General features: G+C 45.0%; 1 protein-coding gene across 6 annotated transcripts in view; it reads left to right on the top strand.

Annotated features, from left to right (window-relative positions):
* The first annotated feature begins 3,817 nt into the window (after window positions 1–3,817).
* Window positions 3,818–21,019, top strand: part of TLE4 (TLE family member 4, transcriptional corepressor) — a 132,279-nt gene continuing 115,077 nt past the window's right edge. For 5 of the 6 annotated variants that reach the window (XR_014539779.1, XR_014539780.1, XR_014539781.1 and 2 more), the window contains exons 1-4: window positions 3,818–5,001; window positions 5,888–5,985; window positions 7,287–7,350; window positions 8,792–8,836. Coding sequence is in view for 1 of the 6 variants with exons in the window: in XM_083576791.1 (XP_083432917.1) it covers window positions 4,957–5,001; window positions 5,888–5,985; window positions 7,287–7,350; window positions 8,792–8,836 (252 nt within the window). In the remaining 5 variants the exon portion in view is untranslated. The remainder of the gene's footprint in view (window positions 5,002–5,887; window positions 5,986–7,286; window positions 7,351–8,791; window positions 8,837–21,019) is intronic. The other variant, XR_014539783.1, reaches the window with a different exon arrangement.

Below are 21,019 nucleotides of genomic sequence, written 5' to 3'. Positions count from 1 at the left end.
GGCTCAAATCAAGATGTATACTTCAGCAGTAGCATTCGCTTGGTGGCCTGGGGTGCCCATTGTCTGCAATATATTTTACTGTGGTGTTTTGGCCCCCTATTCTTCCTCCCACGTTATCACCCTCCATGGAGGAATCAGGAACAGTAATCTGGGCCTAGTTTTAAATCAGTCCTGTGAGCTTAGGTTATTCTGGACAAGGAGTGTTGGCGACTGAATAGCATCCTACCTCTGTCAGATGAAAGCAGGCACACTTGTTTTACACTGCATGGGAAACCAATCCTCCTCAGAACGAGCAAACACCACGAGAGAGAGAACCACTTTCTGGTGGTCTGGGAACTGACATGGCATATCCCACCAGAGAATTTGGGGATCTTAACACAGCTCAATTACTGTCCAAGAGCTAAAGCTTGCAAAGCTTTGAAAGTATATGCACTGGAGTATGGATGGTGCATTTCATACAAAACTCAAGGAAAGATGCGTACTCTCTTGCTTTTGAAAATAACTTTATTTTACTTAGTAGCAAAAAAGAGGAGGGGGTCATACACAGTGCTATTTTTCTAGAAAAAGAATGCTGGAACTCACCATGAGCACCTCCCTTGTTCTCTTAGGGCGATGGCGCCCACCTGAGAGGTGCCGGAACTGAGTTCTGACTGGGAAAAAAGGCCTGGTCATACATATTAAAATTTAGAAGGTGACATTGCTTTGTTGGCCAGATCCCCTTAAGGGGTCACCACCTCTCATCTAGTTCATGGATCTTAGCGCTTTGAAGGGTTCTTAGTAGGAGCAAACCCTAGCAAAAACCTGGACACCTATGCTATTTATTTTCTTACATTTATATCTGCCTCTCTTCCAAATTGGTAAACAAAATGGCATAAATCTGGAACCCAGGTAGTTACCCATCCAGGCATTGACCAGATCTAAATCTGCTGCATTTCAGGAAGATGACACTTGCCTTATGTCCTTCCAGGATCCAGTGGAGGAACCCAGAAAACCCATTTTTTTAAGCATTTGTCCAGACTTCTTTGCTTGAAGGGAGATTAAACAATATCAGAATTTTTTAAAGAATTCATTCTGATTTGTTTGAAGTGAGGTAACACATCATGGTATCACTTATTATTCTACACTTTCCAGTGCACTTTTAATGCACAAATCAGAATGGATGCTCAGGAAACAGGTCTCCTGGAAGCAGGGGTGAAGCCAGGATTTCTGTTAGTGGGGGCAAGCCTTTTGTTAGGGGGTGGATGGAACCTCAGTTAACACAGTAGCCAACCGCAGGGGGCCGTGGACACCCCTAATAATATAATTGTGGGAGCTGGGCACCCACAAAGTCAATGTGAAAAGCTGGCAGGTGACAGTGGCACTGCCTCACAAAGAGAAGCAGTTCAGCTCCGCCCTCTGCAGCCAGCCAAGGAGGCATCTTTTGGGGGGGGGGTTCAGATGTGAAGACAGTGTCTCTCTGCCTCTGCGTCTCGGCCCCTCCCCATGGAAAAGGGTGCCTCGCTGGCTGTGGAGAGGAAGAGGCTGCGCTACTACCGCCAACCGCCACAACAGACGTCGCACATCTGTGTTTCGGCAGCCGGCACCCACAATCCTGAGGGTTAGATGGCACCCCTGTCAGTTAACTATGCATTTTTATTATCGGGGGGGGGGGGGCAGCTGCCCCTCCCTGCCCTCCTTGGCTACACCCATGCCTGGAAGTCTTCCTTGGGTCAGAGGGCATGGTCTGACGGTACATGAGGCCACCACCTTGTCAAAGTCAGGCAGATCTGGGTCTGGTAGGGGGACGGCTTGTAAAGTAGTTGTCATGACAGAAGAAAGGCCAAATATGAATGTGGCACAAAAGTGCCAAATCTGCTTTAACTGTGCGACCTGAATTTGCTGGTACTGTATGCGCCATTACTTAAAATGGAGACATTGTGCGTAATACACATGGGAGTAATTGCATCGTTATAAACGCTACATGCATTTAGGAATCACTTGGCATGTATATAAGGCATGTACATATGTTGTGGGAAGCCCTGATGTTAACAGCTGTATGGATGCAGCAATCCTATGTGCTGTGCAAAGTTTGAAGCCGCACTAATTCCCTGCTCCATTGCACTTCCTTAAGAAGCCGAATTATGTGCTCTTCTGCTTACTCCCATAGAATTGCAACCCTAAGGCTCTCCGAGCAATGCGTTTGCCAGCAGTACAGCTCAGGGTCCATTGCAGATGTACACTCGGCGTCTCGTCCATGCTCTAGCACTTAAACTACAGCGTTTGCCAATATTCCCCTTACCCCGCAGTCTCCAAACAGTTTGTTTTTCACCGTAGCCTGCACAATGCAGTCGTGTTCCATCTGGGTTTTCTGTGCATATAAGCAAAACTACCAGGGTGGTTTTTTTCGGGGGGGGGGCGTTGCTTGGTTGCTGTTGGAATCAAGGCAAACCACCCTCACTTCACCCGCTTCTCAGAAAGGGAGGGCGACCCGACTCCGCCGCAACGCCCTCGGATTTCCAAAGGAGCATCCGCGATCGGGGTGATGGCGGCGAAGGAAAAGCGATGGTTTCCCAATTAACCTCGCGCGAAGCCTCTCTGGCACCGGGGGGGGGGGGAGTCCCGGCCCGTTTCGCCCAGCCTAGGTATTTCCCTCCCTCTCCCCCCCCCCCCGCCCCGAAATTACTGCTCGCCCGCCGCCGCCGCTCTGGACAGAGGTCAGGGGCGCGGAGTAAATCATCTCCGGATAAATTATCCGTTTGAACAGCCTTCATTTCCTTCTGCCGTCTCTCCCTCTCCGTGCCAGGCGTCTTGGTGCCCAATTAGCAGCCAGCCTTTTTATACCGAGGGAAATCCTGACATATCCCTAAATGGAAGAAAATGAAAAGATCGCAATCTCTCCCGCCCCCCCTCCTCCCCCTTTCCTCTCTCTCTCTCTCTCTCTCTCTCTCTCTCTCTCTCTCTCTCTCTCTCTCTGCAGCGTTTCAGTCCCGTTCACATGAAAATTATGCCAGCTCCAGTGGCGCGTAAAATTGATGTGAACTGAAAGAAGTGGGATCAGCGCGCTCTCCCCTCTCCCGTCTCAACAGGGGTTTCGGCGCGCTGCACAAGGCCGAGCTTGTCTCTTTAAGGAGACATTGGCCCCTAATTAGTCCGCATTCCTCCCGGGGTGGGCGATCCGGCGGCGCTGAGTGGCACCGGGCGCGGGGGGGGGGGCGGCGAGGCGGGGAGGTTCCGCGGATCCCCCGCTCCTCCCGCCGCGCACCTCCCTTGTTGTGCCACCACCCAGCGCACAAGAGCCGGCAGCGGCGGCGGCGGCGGCGGCAGCAAGCGCCCCACGTTACTTTGATTGACAGCTGAACAAATGTTTCCCCTGTTCGAACGCCGGCGCAATCGAACGTCAGCAATCTCAAAGCTCCACCTCGGGCAGAGCGGAGGAGGGAGGGGCGGGGGCGTGGCCTTTGGGACGGAGCCTCCTGGTTGGTCGCCGCGCCGAGCCACGTCGGGTCCCCACGTGGGGGAGACGGAGCGGAGCCGCCCCCCCACCTCAGAGCCGTGAGCCCATTTGTCAGCGGCGAAATGATGGGCATTAATACAGAACGGCGATTAATGAGTGGCCGTCGCTGATTGGTCGTTGGCGACGCCCTCCGTAGGAGGAGCTGTCGCGGCGGGGGAAATAGACAAGCGGCTAAAGAGGCTGCGCGCCGGCCGACGGGAGCGGTAGTTTATTTTTCCGACATCGCGCGCGTAAAGGCGGGGGGCTGGCTCCGCCAAAGACTCCACTTCCCAGGGTGCTTTGCAGCCACCTTGTCTTCCGATTGTTGTGAATATGTATCAGAATGTTAATGATTTGCTGCTGCTAAATTTGGTCAAAGGAGTCACCTCGCCAGAGCGTGTTGTTAGAGCTGCTCGGCGCGGTGGGTTCGGGTTGCCGCTGCGGTTTCGTGCGAGATTGTTCCGTCTTGCTCTCTGCAAGAGTTTGGAAGGCAAAGGAGAGGATAAAAAGAGGGAAATAAACAACTCAATCAACCGAGATCGCATTTCTTCTTTTTTAATTTTTAATTTTTTTTCATTCAAGGGGAGGGAGCCATTTAAAGGGGAAGAAGAAAAACAAAACCACAACAAAAGGGTTATTGCACTTAGACCTTTGAAGACGCGTGTCATTTACTCGGTGGGGAGAAAAGAGACGGGAGTGAAAACAACACGTTCTTTTCATCTCGGGAGTTCCTGGTGGCTTTCAAGAAAAAAGGATTCCTTCTCTTCCTCCCCCCGCCCCCCCCGCCTCCTCTCTCCCTCTCATCTGCCTCGTCGCGAAGGGCCAACAACTAAGATCAATAAAAGTTTTCAAACGGAAGAGGCGGCTGCGAGAGGCATCTGCTGCGGGGAGGATCGCGCTTGGTATGAGCGGAGTTTTCCTCTCCCTTCGCTTCGCTCGCCACCGAGGGGGACAGGCGGAGGCGGAGGCGGGTCAGCCGCGGTGAAGGCAGAGCAGCGTCGACCCTCGGACCGCCGGAGAGCCAGCGAGAGAGAGAGCCGGCGAGGAGGGAGCCGCCGAGCCAGCGCCGCCGGCGGGCCGCGAATGAGCAGCCTCCCGCCGGCCGCCGGGACATCGCAAGCGGGACTTGCCGGGAGCGCCGCCGCGGCGCCCGGACCTTCGGACTGCGCCTAGGGCCCTGGGCGTGGGAGCGGCGGGCAGTGGCCGCAGCCTCGCCGGCGCGGCTGGTCGTTGGCCAGGGACGCCCCCGGGGAATGTTTCTCGGGTCCCCTTCTGCCGGGGACTCAGACGCCGCCGCCGCTTCTCGCGTGTCCCCCCCGGGGTGGGAAGGTGCGGGCAGAGCCGGAGACGCTCCTCGCAGCGCCGGGCAGCCCCGTCCTCCTCCTCCTCCGCCTCCGCCTCCATCCCCTCCTTTGCATCGCTGCAATTCAAATCCATGAACCGAGTTTTCTTCCTGGCCCAGAGCACCCACTAAATCGGTTTGGATGATTCGCGATCTGAGCAAGATGTACCCTCAAAGCAGACACCCGGTGAGTAGCGGCGAGACCCGGGGCGGGAGGGCGGGCTGGGGGCGAGGCTGGGGGTCCAGCAGCATCTCCCCCCCCCGTGACCCTCCTCCTCCTCCCCGAAAGTCTTGTTTACCAAATGGGAGGGGCGGAACTGTGCGGTCGGTCCGGGGAGGGGGGGAGGCTGGGGCCGATGGACGAGAAGAAAGACAAATCTCCCCCCCCCCCCCCGCTTTGCCTCCCGCTTGGAGAAGGCAAATGAGCGAGGGAGGAGGAGGGTGAAGAGGTGGGAGGGAGAGTTGGGTGAAACAATTGAGTTGTAGCCATTTTCTTATTGTTGTCTTTGGCTTTCGAGGCTTTACGGTGTCAGGGGCTGGTTTCCTCGTACTTTCCGGCTTGCTTAGCCTTTGCAAGAGTCACAGGCAAATGAAGCGGAGAGGGAGCGGAGGAGCGTCCTCTGAATTCGGTTTAGCTGCCCAGTGCGTTGCTGCTGCCCATTTGTACCTTGCGGTTCCCTCTCCCCGCCCTCTGCCCCCTTTCATCTCCCCCCGGGGGGCAACACAAGACCCCCCCCCTTGAGCCCTTGGTCGTGCTGTGGGTTGGCTATCATGCTGGAGCGGGAAGACGAGCCCAAGAGCCGCCGCTGCCTGTGCCTCCCTGGGCGGCTTCTGGAGGGGCGGACGAGGCTCCGCTCGGGAGGCGAGCCGGACGGGCATGATTGAAAGACAAAAACACTCGGCGCGTCCGTGCGCGCGCCCCCCCCCCTCGCGCCCCGAGTGAGTTTTAATTGCTCTTTTCCTGATTGATGTCTGGGTGACCTCGGCAGGCATGTTTGCATGTGTGGTGCGCGCCAATGGCGAGGCTGGGCTGAGGAGTAATTAAAACATTTCCTTCTGATGACCGCTTCTAGGCACCGCATCAGCCTGCTCAACCCTTCAAATTCACCATTTCCGAATCCTGTGATCGGATTAAGGAGGAGTTTCAGTTTTTACAGGCTCAGTACCACAGGTAATGATGTTTACTTTCCCTGATCCTTGTGTTTGCTTATCTCTTGTCACTCCCCCTGCTACCCCTCCAGGCATGGGCATGTGTCTCTCTTCTCCTTTTAAAAAATCATACTCTTGTCTTCATTGCAAAGAGACGGCATCTTCCCCGCCACTCTGCCAAACAAAACAAAGCGCAGCCTTCCCGGGTCACAGCCCTGATAGAACGGTGTCATTTCATCTCCTTTATCTTGGCAAGGAGCTGTGCCCACTTGACTGAGGGAGGTTTCAAATGCTAGGAGTGTGCTTTTAAACATATCCCTGAATATGTTCATAAACACTTCATCAAAGGTACTCGTTATTTTTTTTTTAAGTTCTTCTGAATTAATCCAGGTGGAGGAAACACACCTTTAAAAGGTTTGTCTTGGCAAATCTAAAAGCAAACGGCAAATAAAAGTGCTGCTATGGATTGGGCAAAAGCATCAGGAGCAAAATGTTTGCGAATCAGGAGGTTTGGAAGCTGCTGGGCAAGGATTTCTCCCCCTCCTGGCCCCAGTTCTGGGGGTGTAAGCCACCAGGATTTGAAATCTCGCCCCCGCCCACCCATGCACATCTTTGCTTAAATTAAATGTTTTGACCCCACTCCTTCATATCTTGTGTGACAATGTGCAGTGTCAGGTGCTGATAGAATGGAATTGGAGCTGGAGTGTTCTCTCATTATCCTTAGGGTAGAAGTACTTTTATACTCTTCTTGACAAACAACTCTCAAGATTGTTGCAACCTTAAGTGTGTGTGTGTTGGGGGTGGGGGACTGCAAAGAAGGCTTTATTGCTCAGAAGATGTCACTTGTAGATGCTGTTGTGCCGCTTCCTTTAAAAGCCTAAAACCTTTCAACCCTTTCTATCTTGAGTGGTTACTCAAAGTTATATTGCCCGTTTAAGGGCAAGCGAGATCACACGTAAAGGCAGCTTAAGTAGTGGTCTTTTTGAAAGAATTCTACAATAGCAGGTGATATTTATCCTTCGAAGACAGTCAAGCTGCCTGCCTAAGAATTCCATTTTCTGACCTGTTTCCCTTCCACCACCTCACCCACGCAAGATGCATTTGCCTGAAAACTTTCCTGCATTTTGGTTTGAGCAAAGGACAAGTGGATCTTATCGACAAGGGAAATCATAGATTCGCTCTAACTACTTGAATTTGGCTTCTTATTAATATTACAGAGGATAACCTGCAGGGACTTTTCATATATCGAGAGGCTATGCAAAGGGGCATTATTAAATACTCATGGATGTGTGTGTGCCTGTTTCTTTTTTTTTTCTTGAACAGTTTAAAGCTAGAATGTGAAAAACTGGCCAGTGAAAAGACAGAGATGCAGCGACATTATGTCATGGTAAGCAAGCGGCATAACGAATTCAAAATGTCTATTAGGGTGGTATACGAACAGAGAGGAGCGCGAAGGTTGCTGGAGGCAGTCAGCTAGCTAGTGATAAGAGGCACTGTTGTGATGAAGGTTGCGTTAGGAAACCTTGGCCCTGAAGGTTTTGTGCCTGCTTGTTATTAGGCGCTTTGACATAATTTTTTCTGCTCAGCGGAACAATCCACTTGGACTTTCTTGTGTGAAATGAGTGTGTTCACTCCAGCACCCAATGGGTCCTCCATGGCAGAAGGTCCTTGAAGATTCTTGGTGCTTTAAGTATAAAGAATTCCTTACCCTTTGACATATTGATGAAAATATGATTAGCTGGTCAGAGGCGTATCCGAGTTTGCATGTAGTCTTCAAGACAAAAGCTTCCAATCTATGCTTCCACCTGCCATTGATTTGCAGAATAAATTTGTCCTTTCAGAGAAAGATATTTACATTTTAAGAGGCAAGACAAAGAGAACCAGCACTCTAATAAAAAGTCTTAGTTCTTAAACCTGTTGCTTAAGAGCTGCCAATTAAAGGCTTCATGGTTAATTGAGGACGTTGGTGACCAGAGTTTTTGTAGAAAGGACCTCTCCCCTCCCCAGTATGTATTTGTGGACTCCCTGCAGCAATGATTGGCATATGATGAAGTCTCTAAACGCCTAATTTTCTGATGGATTGTGATGACACCCAAAGAGCTGTTTTCTATCTGCTCATCTGTTTATATGAGGAAATAATTGCTTTCTTTATGTGATGGAGTGACTGTTTTAAGGAGGACAGTAACCTTGAGATATGCCGCCTTCTAGCCGGAGCAAAAGCTATCCATCAAAGCTTCTATTCTGGCCTTCACATGTTCTGATGTTGCTTGTGCATATGGTACTAACTGGCGAAGCCAAGCTATCCTGCAATATAGGAACGCAGGGTTTTCCTTTTCTTTTTTTAACCACACACACAATTGTGTGTCTGCTTTGAATCTGAAACGCTCTGCTGTTTTATTTCTTTGCAAAGCCTATATTTGCTTGTAGTCATTTCATGTTTTTAATTTAAAATATCGAAAGAAAAGTCTCCTCTACATTGCTGATTTATGACCCTGTCTGCTTTCTAGCATTTCCAACATTTTACCATCTTAAATTGGTGCTGTGGAACAAAATGTATACTTGGGCTCTGTCTGATCTTTAATAATTGTATTTGTCATTTTTCCTTTCTGGTATGCATGTGTGTGATTTCCTTCACCCCCTCCTTTTTTGAGTGCTAGTTTAAACAAATGTAGAATTAAAAGCAGACTAACACAAATTAGGAATGTGTATGATTTGAGGAGATTCAGCTTAGTTACATTATGCTGCATATGCTTTCAAAAGATTGCAAATTGTGTGTGTTTGTATGATTACATATTCTAAAATGAGTTCATTTTCTTCTTTCTTCTTAGTATTATGAAATGTCCTACGGGTTGAACATAGAAATGCATAAACAGGTAGGCAACACATTCCCTCTTTTTGTAAAGTTACTGTTTTTTTCCATTTTTAATCCACTTAAACTACAGCACTTCTTTCATTCAATTGTAGACAAGATTTTGATATTTTTTTTGCTCACCGGGACAAACTGATTCTTTGAACGTGCCATAAGAGCCTATGCAGGCAGGTGTAGGTGGTCTTAATATTTTGCGAACATTTCCTAAAATGCCTGCGTTGGATTTGTGTTGGATAAATGCTGTTGGATTTGGTAACAGTTGTGTGAATAATCTCTGCCTGCAAGTAGTCCAGTTGTCGCCTGTTGATAACAAAATCAGAATTTTAGGTTCGAGCTGTCTGAGTTGAAGCCTACTGCCTTGTAGATGAGCTGATGGGCAGTGGACCTGAGACCAGTCTGTGTATGGTGAAGGGGCCAGTTGTCTTTTAAAGTTGTTGGATGTGTAAGTTGGTGAACTTCTTGAGATCTGTAGAATGAAAAAAGGAAGTTGATGCGGAATGAGAAAGCATGCCTCTGGGTCCTTTTATGTGGACCACCTCAGGAAATCCTGCGCTTCAGTGCCAAACACTCCATGGCAGATGAGCTTATACTGATGTGCCGCCCTGGTTGTAGACACCAGCAGTTAGGCCACGACTGGTAGGTTAATTTTTGTTTTTAGGTAAGTCACTGAATGAGGCTAACCTTTCCTGGTGAAGAAGTGTGATTAAACAAAGTTTTTTAGAATTGTGTATTGCTGAAAGTTATGGGAAGGTAGTAAGGGAAGTCCTATAGCACTGCAGCATAATTCTGATCAAGTGTTGAATTCTGTACAGTATGTGAGAAAATTTGACTTCAGAATTTTGGTAACGGCTTCGTATTTTGTTCCTGTATTTACACTTCTACGGGTTTGTCGCAATAGTTAACCTGCTAAACTGGGCATAATAGTAACACACTGTCTAGTGTCTACTAGCTTAAATTTCCTATTCTGTGGCATAACAGGTTTTGCCTGCAATTCAGTTCATTTTAATTGCGCCAATTCAGATGTTGAGGACATGTGCAAGTATCCATAGGATTAACGGTTAATATTAAAATTAATTAGTGCTGTGAGCTATTGGGAAGAATTGTTAGCGTCCATTGCGAGCAATTGTTCAAAATCTTTTGAAGTCGGAAAAACTTTGTTATGTCTTGAATTTGATGTAAAAACTCATCCATCTACCTTTTTTAAGGACAATAGAGTATTTTTGTATCTAAACAAAATTGGTAACCAAAATCCTCATGGATTAGCTTATGTGGTTTCTGGTATGTGTACCAAAAGGGCCATTAGCCGTTTGTTCAGGAACACATTGAGAATAATTTAATATATGTATGTAATCTTTTTCTTCTTCTTCTTCTGGGCATGGGGAACCTAGAAGGTGGAAAAGTCTAGATATAAAGTCTGTAATTGCACTGCCTCAGTTTAAAACAAAGAAAAGTGGGCTTTAATTTTATTTCAAATATTTCACATTGGAAACTGCTTGCATCAGGGTGCTCTGAGTAAATTTTATATTTAATTTGAAAATGTGCTGATTTTGAAGGATTGAGTTTAATTAGAGTATCGTTTTTCCATAGCTGTCATTTCTGTTCAGATTAGTAGTGTCAACACTCCACCTTTGCAGAAAACACTTCTTTTAATACTTTTTATCACATGCTGCTGACTCTAATGAAATGCAGCAAAGAAAGTTCTTTGCAGAATTATCATTCTGAAGAATCTTATTGTCTTATCTCTGTGCCTCTGCAGTGTAATATGTGGGCTTGGTAATGTGGATCATAGAATTTCCCCACCCGCCTGCAACCCCGTCCAGTCAAGTTCCCCATCTGAGATCATGGAAATATTGAAAGCCTCCCTTGCTTAAAGCCACCTTCTTCAAAGGGGACAAAGCCTTCAGACCGCCGCCTCTTTGTCCTGCCCTCCCCCATCGCCCAAATTTTACCCAGTTGAGGCAGAGTGATCTGCTTTGGGGATTATTTGTGGGTTTTTCTCTTATATTCAATCACACAAAAATCCTGAGGGCAGTTTATCACATTATGGAATACAGACAGCTCCGCGAGCCACCTACTTATTATATTTCCTTTATTCCTGCCCCTCCTCCATTTCTCCCCCCCCCCTGAAAAAAAGCACAGAGGCCTATCTATCTTTATTTGTTTTCCTAGGCAGACAGCCTTGGTTTCTCGTAGCTCCTTTTCCAGATGTAGTTGCTGGATGCCCTTGTAATGGAAAGCAGGCAATAATGGAGCGAAGTTGCCCTGCGGCATAATTGGGCCTAGTTCTCAAGATCAGGTTAGGCTTATTCGCTTATTAGATTTGTGTCTCGGCGGGTTCAAAAGTAGGGCTCCCTGGAGTCCCTGGAAGTACCCTAGTAATTGGTGGCCCTGGTATTTGAAACCTTTGTGTATTTTTCTGTTAAAACGTCTGTTCTTCTTGGCTGCTCCCAGCCACCAAGTATTTATTTTTAGAGAATTTTTTCATTGGAACAGAAAATGATGGCTGTGATGGAGTCATGACTCTGTGATTTAGCAAATTGATAAAAGGATAAATGCACATAGCTGGCTGGCGCTGTGTGTGTGCCTTGAGGGTGGGGGCGAAGAGGATGTGGCAAGGTCCCCCCCCCTTCTTTCTCCTCCCCTTTCGCAAGGCTGATCATCAGTCATCCTGTGTTGATTTTGATAGAAGACTATTAAAGTGAAACCTATGGGGAATTTGTCATTCTGAAAGGAAAGCTAATGTAATTAGTACCAATTAAAGTACATTTAGCAAATTGGATTTAATCTTAATTAAGCCTGCATAATGTTGCCAATTTTTAACAATTATGTTTGAGAACATAATTAATTTAGATTTTGGTAACTGAGTAAATAGCATTAGACTGATAGAATTAGTTTTCTGAATTATTTAGGTTTATTAAAAAACAGACACCCAACACCAACAACCCTGGCGTGTGGCACAGAATTGTTGTTGTTTGTTGTTTTGAAATCTCTGCTAAAATCAAAAGAGTAGGATAAGTGTGTTGGGAGATGCCAGATTAAAATGTGGTGTTCGCGCCCCCCCTTTTGTTTTTGCCTTGGGATGTGGAAAAAAATGTAAGCATTGCTCTCTATGGCAAGATGCTATTGATAAAGCTGTGGTCCTGAATATTACCAAGAAGCAAGTGCCTTGTATTTAGTAGGATTTATTTCCAATCAAGCATGCATGCAATTGTGTTGTTAACAGCATTAGTGTCCTGAAAAATGTTTGGATTTTTTAATGGGCCAAACCATCTTAAAAGCACATGCACACACTAGCACTTCTACATAAATTCAAAAACATATGGATGTGCTATTTCTCTGACTCTTTGGATTGTATTTTTGTTATTTTAATTAGTTGATAATGATAGGGTGTAATAATCTCATCGTTTTAGTCAATCGGGAATTGAAGTGCTTTTACTCCAATATTCACTATTAAAATAAGAATTAGCCCTTGGCTGCAGATAAGACAGTTATGAATAGTACCAGTGGGAAGTTAAATAGGAGGCAAATATCATTCTCTGCGTGTGTGTTTTTTCTGAGTTGAGATTACAGTGGCCCTTTTGTTTTTCAGCAAAGCTCTTCCTAGTTGAAAGCATTCTCAGATAAACTGACTCCTTTTCCTATGAATATTTTCAGGAGATCAGACCTTGGAGCTGGACACAGGGACATGAATGGCATGATTTGTTTTCGTGCGTGCGTTTTCAGAGCCATCACTGTACTCCCCTCTTTCCTTCCTCCCTTTCATTGCAATCCATGTAAATTTTATTACAAGTCTTAGGCAACAACCATTTGAGTGCTTCTAAAATATTAATTGAGTAGAAATGAAAGGGCTCTGGCCAGCTGATAGGATATCATAATCGTAGCTGCAGTAGTCGATGGTAAATGATGATAAATGGCATTAGGAACCTTTTAGCAAACTGTAATAACTACAAGGAGGGAAGCGGTATGGATTTGCATTATATCTGATACCCTCTGGTACCAAGTGGATTGCCAATACTGCTTGTTTAGCATTTTCTAAGGGCAATAGGATATTGATTTCTGACTTACAAGGAACAGCTCTATTTTCACCATTGAAAAGTATTGCAGGTTGTTAAGAAGAAATTGACTTGAAGAGGCCTGACTGCTGCCCATCATGGAGCAAATAAAGCAAAACTGCCGAAGCATGGTGGTGCAGTGAGATGGGGCCCTCAGCAATTTGTTGCTATTAATTTACCATGCTCGACAGCAAATCAATCGGCATCTACTTCATCTGCTGGAGAAAATGCTGTCCAGGGCAGATAAAAGGCCCCGCATAGTACAGGGAATAAGGCTGGATTGGCCAAACAGAGGCTGCAGTTAATGTGTAAATAAGTGAAATCAAGGCAGCTCTTGCAGAGGAAGCTGTTTTTAATTAGGTTGGGGCTTTATAGTGAGCTATTTAAGAAAGTAGCATAGAGCTTGGAGGGGAGGAGCAGATTTATTGCCGACTGGGTTGATATATGGTTCGTATGACATCCTAGCCTTGAGCCTGCTTACTGCTGGTGCTTCAGTAAATTACTCTGGTAAAAGACCAAAGATGGAAATCCATTTGTTTAATTTAGAGCTGAATTTTGACTGTTTTTCATCTCTGGGGCCACAGAATGCTCATACTGTTGAGAACTACTGGTATATTCTCTAATGTAATGAAGGGTCAGTGGGTTGCTGAGGTCTCTGACTTAAAGGAGGGCTCACGTCAACCCCTGACCCACCCGTAGTGGCGAGCCAGTGCCAGATGCCATTGTCTTGGTACCAGATCAGGGCTGCTCACCACACCATCCTCAGGTATGCACATTTCCCTCTTTTTCCTAGAGGGGACAAAAGAGAGATCTGCCACCACATTCTGTGTGTCTGTCTGACAAGCAAACTGGAGCTGTTCCCAGCCACTCTTGGTGGCCTGTTGTCCTGAGTGGCAGAGTGTGTCACCTGAGCAGGTGAGCAGCAAGCAAACAGAAGCAGCTGCTGTTTGTTGGTTTGCAGCCTCTTCTTGCAAGTAGTAGCTGCCTCCACTTATAATCCGTACAGGCTTCCTTATTCACTCAAGTGTTGAGAACAGCTCGGTGTTCAGATCCCATCTGCAGAGGAATGTCGTGTGGGGGACAGAACTCGCACGTGATCAAGGATCCTCTCTGTTGAGACGAGTGTATCTCTCTTTACATTCTGAACACACAACTCTGTGATCTGTGGAAATTAAGAAAAGGAGTGTAATTGTTTAAATGACATTTCTCTCTGTTTATCTTTCTGATAAACGGAAATGTTTTTGGATTGCATAAGGTTGCACAATGTATGTGTACTACATTGATCCGTAGCTGGAGAGATGCTGCCCGCTATTCTGGAGGGAAGCTGAGTAACCCACTAGAATTGCACCTCTTGAGTTTTCTCTCCATTTATAGACAGTAGGAAAGATTTAATTGAGATACCAGCAATGTAGTAGGAGCTGGCAGAAGAACTGGGAGGTTTAACATCAGATACACTAGAAGTGAAAATGTAAAAGATTGTGGTGTCTGACTGTGTTAAGGTTCTAACCGTGTGATTTTCTAAACTTGAGTTCTAACCTTGAGATTTTCCATCAAGTTTTAAAATATAAAATGGGTTGACAAATCAGTACGAAGGCCAGACTTCATGTGTCCTACTTTAAGATTATTAAGCATGTATTGTGAAACTGATTAAGCCAAAATAGCTCCATTTGGATCACAGAGCCCTCCTATGGCCACAGCTCTTTGGACATGGGAGGATGGGGGAAGCAAGGGTTTGTCAGCAGGAGGAGATTCTTGTAGACAGAGCCATACACTTGGGAACAGGAGCAGAGAATTTGAGAATAGGATATTCTTATTTGGTTTTTTTATGAAGTTGTATTGTTCCAAATTTAAAATAAAATGTACGTCTTTAATAAAATGAGGTTTGTTGTTGCAGGACCTCAGTTGCAGGGGCCTTAGTAGTTCCATGGTATCTTTCATTGCTGTAGCAGGAAAGGGATCAGTTACTCTTGAGATAGCTGGATTGAGGCTGATATGCTCTAAATACCAATTTGTTCTCTCCCCCCCCCACTTTTTTGAAAGGCACTCAGTTTAGCATAAGCCTCATTTACCTGCACTGCCTGGAAAGAACAGAATCATTTGTATAATTAGATTTTCATATATTTTAGAAATAATAAATAAATAATAGTAAAAAAAGACTGCTTATATAACGTTCCATTGCCCCACAGGTATGCATGGCAAATGGGATACCTATTTTGCCTTGATGCGGTTACATTGACATTTTGCAAAGCAAAAACATATGACATGGGTTAACATGGCCACATCCTTAAACATCCACAATCCAGATGTCTAAAGATTTAGCTCTTTTATCCGCACTTCACATATTGTGAGGGAGAAAAACTGATGTGGCAGCAGCAGCGTACCAGTAGCAGTTGGGCCCATTTGGTAAAAAGTTGGCTCATGTTACTTTTTAGGCTGCACGCAAGGCATTTTCCATAGTAAACACACAGTGTGTGAATAGAGGCACACCTTGAAACAGCAATATGATGTTTACCTCTGTCAAACGTGATGGCTATGTACAGTCTGGGATGTTCTTGATGATACAAGTGAGTTTTCCATCACGTTTATCCATGTTCTTATTAATTGCTACGTATTCATAAATAGAAATATTAGGGCTGATTGAGTTTGATTTGTTCTAATTATTCTGGTGCAATTAAACTCCATACTTGAAAAGTAAGGGAGACGAGTTTGTGTGACTCTATGAGCTCAGTGCCCATTTGGAACTTAATAGTTCTGAGCGCACCATTTGCTTCAGGAAGTGTTTGGCTACACGTTGGGAGAAAGTCATGCTATTGGCTCTCTGAAAAATTTGATGTCTGTGACGTGTAGTGAATGCCATTTATTCCATGCTATTTTTTGCACTACAAAGCGGAACTGATCTCAGCAGGTCTGATGCTAATTGGCAAACATAGGTCAGCTTGTAATGGTGAGCCTCTAATCAACAAAGCCTCTAATATTCCTCTTAATTGAAGAGTGTAAACACTGGACCAATTGTCAGTCCATTGAAGTTAAGACCTAAATATTTATGCCAGCGTTGCAGCCTGCGAGTAACAGCCCATGAGGCTGGCATAACAACATATTACTATATTGCACTGTTGCAACAATTGGTGACCACCATTCTTCTAAACATTTATTCTACTGTGTAGCAAGTCTTTGGATTTGGATGCTACATTTATAATCAACAGCTAGAAAAGCCATATTAAGGAACATTTTGTTTTTTGTTTAGCTGGTGTCCTATGTTGTGATTTTTAACCAAGAAAAAGAAAATAGATTCTCTTCTAATATTTCTGAACAGTTAAGGCCCGCCCCCTACTTTTTTCTTTCTCTGATTTCCTTTGCAGACATGTGGGCTGGAGTCCTCCAGGTTAATATCCAGAGTGGTTTTGCCAAAGCAGCTGGTCATATTCCAGAGCAGGGTGGCCAATTATGGATTTGTGGATCACAATACAGTTTTATCTGTCCTTCAGCAGTGCCTGTGAAATTTTTGATGGAGAAAACATACCGCATGCTATTTAACTCAGTGAGCAGGACATTTTTGTTTTTTGAAAGTATGCATGTGTACATTTCCCTCTTTTAGCTTATAGAACCATAGAAATCTGGAACTGGAAGGAACTCTGATGGTCATTTAATGCAACCAGCTGCAATGCACACACTAGTCTCCCATCCAACAGGAAACCATACTGGACCCTGCTTAGCTTTGCAAATGTGCTAACAGTTTTATTGCTACACCACTAGGGGTTATGTAATGTCATGGTCATTCATTTCAATTAGTCTGGTCCAAATTAGAATGTGCTTGCTTTCAACCCAAACTCAAGTTGTCCTTTCATAGTCCTTTTGTGTGGGGTTTGATGTATCACTAAAAATAAATGTAGGAAGTTTACTTTATTTTCCTTTATAGACTCCAAATATTTACACATTTATTCCTACTAACTCAAACTATTTTGGAACATCTTCAGCTTATCATTCACTTGATAATTCAAATATTTATAGCATGGACTGCTTTCAGTTTTTGGCTCTGACTGTTAATGGTAAAAGACTGGAAATTAAGCCTTATGAGGAGCGCTTGAAGGAGATTAGGTATGTTTTGCCTGGAAAAGAGGAGATTGAGTGGAGATATGATACCCATCTTCAAATATCTTAAGGACTGTCACATGGAAGAGGGAGCATACTTGTTTTCTTCTGCTCTGGAAGGTAGGACTCAGACCAATAGCTTCAAGTTATAAGGAGATTCTGACTAAACATTCAGAAAAAGCTTCTGGCATTAAGAGCTGTTCAACAGTGGAACAGACTCTCAATAGAGATGGTGGACTCTCCTTCCTTGGAGGTTTTTAAGCAGAGGTTGGATGGCCATCTGTCATGGATGCTTTAGCTGAGATTCCTGCATTGCAGGGGGCTGGACTAGATGACCCTTGGAGTCCTGTTCAACTCTGATTCCATGATTGTTCCTCATAGCCATATCTAAAGTTACATTTCTGTTCTGACATTTTGAGAGATTTTAGGAAGTAGGTAGAATATGACTAACAATACTCATCTTGATAATGCAAAAGTAGCCAGATGTGATCTGAATTGTAGACTGTGGTAGATAAAATCTGGGGAGATTAACCAGGCACTTTCTCAGGCTTCCATTTGACTGCTCATGTGTTCCCAAGTTGTGCGTCTTTGGTCATTATCTGATTGGTTTGTGGTGCCCCAGTTGTGGAATCTCCCCTAGGAGATAAGGATTAAGGATCTCTGGACGGTTAAGTCCAGTCAAAGGTGATTATGGGGTTGCAGCGCTCATCTTGCTTCAGGCCAAGAGAGCTGGCGTTTGCAGAGAGATTTCCGGGTCATGTGGCCAGCATGACCAAACCACTTGTGGTGCAACGGGACACTGTAATGAGCGCCAGAGTGCATGGAAACACCGTTTATCTTCCTGCCACAGCAGTACAGTGGTATCTCGGGTTAAGTACTTAATTCGTTCTGGAGGTCCGTTCTTAACCTGAAACTGTTCTTAACTTGAGGTACCACCTTAGCTAATGGGGCCTCCTGCTGCTGCCGTGCTGCAGGAGCACAATTTCTGCTCTCATCCTGAAGCAAAGTTCTTAACCTGAGGTACTATTTCTGGGTTAGCGGAGTCTGTAACCTGAAGCATATGTAAGCTGAGGTACCACTGTACCTATTTATCTACTCGCATTGGTATGCTTTTGAACTGCTAGGTTGGAGCTGGTACAGAGCGACGGGAGCTCTTTCCGATTGGCAAGTCCAAGAGGTTCAGTGTTTTGGACCACAGTGCCACCCACAACCCCAGGACATTTTGGCACCTACCAGGCCTTTCCAAGTTGCTTATTGTTGCTTAGTGTTTATTGTTTGGAAAGCATTGAGTTGGTCCCAGAAGATGGTTTCTATGATGGTTCTTTAATTTATTTTAGGCATGTTTCTTATTTGCTCTTGTTTGTCTGTTAGGTTTCTTGCATTTTTATTAATTTGTAGGCCGCCCTGAGATCCTAGGATGGATAAAAATAGATGAAATAAATAACTCAAAATCATGAAAGTGTTGCCTGCTAAAATGAAATCTTTTCAGGTTCTAAAATCATTTCTGACATGTGTTTGGAAATACTTGATTCGTTTCAAGGTCCCCTATGGTGATTGTGTGTTAGTCTGAAGGGCTCTGATGATGAACAAAATGGAGCCTTCCTTCCTTCATTTCATTCTTGTTTTCAGTAGTTGCTTTAGCACTGAAGGCGTGAATACTCTGAGTGTGTTTTGTGTATCTATATTCGCTCAAAAGCCTCTCCTTGTCTGTGGTTACCTGATGTGTGAAAACACCCCATGCTTACATACCACAAAAGAAGTTCTCATGTATGCTTTTTTTTCTAAATAGGGATTTTATTGCAGGTTTAAAAAACCCGTAGAGATACTAGTTCTGATTTTGGTGATGCTTCTCCTTTTGAGGCCACATTTCCTGAACTTGTGTTCTCCCTTCCTGCTTTATACCAAAGGCAAGGTTGAGTTGGACCTGGTCAGCTGGGCTTGGCTACCCGCATCCTGGGCTGTAGTAATCACTGAACTTGATTGTCAAGGTCAGAAGGTTTTAGATAGATAGATAGATAGATAGATAGATAGATAGATAGTTTCATTTTGGGTTCTTTGACTTGTTGCAATCAAGTTTTCTCCATACATGAAAATTTGGAAGTATGCTGATGTAAGCAAAAAATGCAGTTTGGTGTCGTCTGTGTCAAGAGTGGTCATGTAAATTCTGGGCCAGGCTGTTCTTAGGTTTGGCGCAGTGGTGAGCTGAATGAGGTTGGATCCTGTTAAGACAAAGACCTTGTGGGTGGTGGTGGGCTTCCTGGGTCTGAGAATTGGGTGCTTTTCATTTCAAAGTCACCACTGGGGGCTGAAGTGACTCGGAACACCTTTCACCAGCTTTAGATGTGGTAGCTCTCACCATGCCTGAACTGCAATAGCCTTGCAACTCATGCATTAGTGCTTTATAAAGCCCTTGAGGCTAGTCTGGAGGCTGCAGCTAGAGCAGGATGCCATGGCTGGGTTGCTAAGTGCAGCCGTTTACAACAAGCATGAAACACTGCTTTTAAAAGAATTGCACTGGCTGCCAGCTGGCTACTGGGCCAGGTTTAGGGCAGTGATGTGTTTGCAGCACTTGTTGAAAACCAACTTCTTGACTCAGGCCTTGGAGCTCATTAGTATGCCTTGTTGCATTTTAGTTAATTATGTATGTGTCTGTATTTATTGCTCTTGTTTTCAATGCACCGTTGTTAATGAACTTCTATTTTAGTTGGCTGTAAACTGCCTTGCTGTTTTCAAATAATGGGTGGTGCCTGAATGGTTTTAAATAAATAAATAGGAACAAGGGTAAGAAGTATTTCCTCTCCAGTGAAAACACTTGATAATAACCATCTCAAAATGCTTTCAATGCCTGCTTCTGTATTCAAGAATTGAGCCCTTCTTAGAAGGATGATAAAAGACTGCCACTATATTATACAACTATGCAGGGCTTTTTTCAGCTGGAACTCACAGGAACTCAGTTCCACCACCTCTCAGGTGGGCGCCAATGCCATTCTAAGAGAACAAGGGAGAAGTTCATGGTGAGTTCCGGCACCTCTTTTTCTAGAAAAAGAGCACTGCAAGAATCATTGCACAGGCTTGCTCCTCATACAGATGTATGCATGTATGTTTAAATGGAACTTACTCACAGGTAAGTGTGAAAAAGCTTGGCGCCTTAACTCAATCAAACTAGATAATTTCTTCAACTGCACGACTGCATTCCTATTACTTAACTCTACATAACTCTATACAGTTTCCACGCTTGCCTTGTTGGGGTAGCATGATGGGCCAACATACAATCTCCTTGGCTTTTTGTACCATGACTGTTCTGTTTCCTCTTGGGGTGTGCAGTGTAAAATATCACACATCCCAGTTCTCTTTGTGGCTGTGAGGCCAGAGCCTCCACCCCACCGACCCCCCACATATATTACTGTGTGCAATGCATCCCTGTGTGCCATAAGCTTTACTGCAATCTTCTAGAGAAATGTTCTCCTTGGTGGTATGTTTCTCTTTTCAACTTGTATGCCTGAGTCTCCAAATCCCCATATTCATTTTAGCTTGCAATTCCCCTTGCCACTTTATTTAGGAAGGTATTGAACAAAAATGAAAGGCTAACTAGATGATGAGAAGCCACTAACCCACTACTGGCCTCTAGCATCACCAGTATAGAAACAGTAAATAAGGCATATGGTAATGCTGTGGTTAATCCATCAACTGTGCTTTCAATTGCATCCTCAGGCCAGGGATGCAGATTTACTGTCTTAGAAAAGCATTTCTGAAAGCTGAGGGACCCGTTTCCCCTTGCCTTTTCAGAGTTTGGACCCAGAATCAACAAATCAAAATACAACAAGAGCAGCATATGCTCTCTGCAAAGACTTAATAAAACATTTTGGTACTTGTAGGCACTGACAGAAAAAAGCTGTGTGGAAATTTAATACTGCAGAGGGATGGTGAAATAGAATGAAAAAAAGAGTAATAAAAAAAACACCAGCTATAGGTTGAGGCTGTGTGTTGACGATAGAAGTGCAGTTGGGGGGGTGTTATGAGTTGTGATTGCTACCTATTGAGGGGAG

Source organism: Podarcis filfolensis, assembly GCF_964270895.1.
Source record: "Podarcis filfolensis genome assembly, chromosome: 11".
In the NCBI taxonomy this organism is placed as follows: Eukaryota; Metazoa; Chordata; class Lepidosauria; order Squamata; family Lacertidae; genus Podarcis; species Podarcis filfolensis.
Note: the sequence above shows the minus strand (reverse complement) of the source record. Positions and strands in the feature narration are given on the sequence as shown.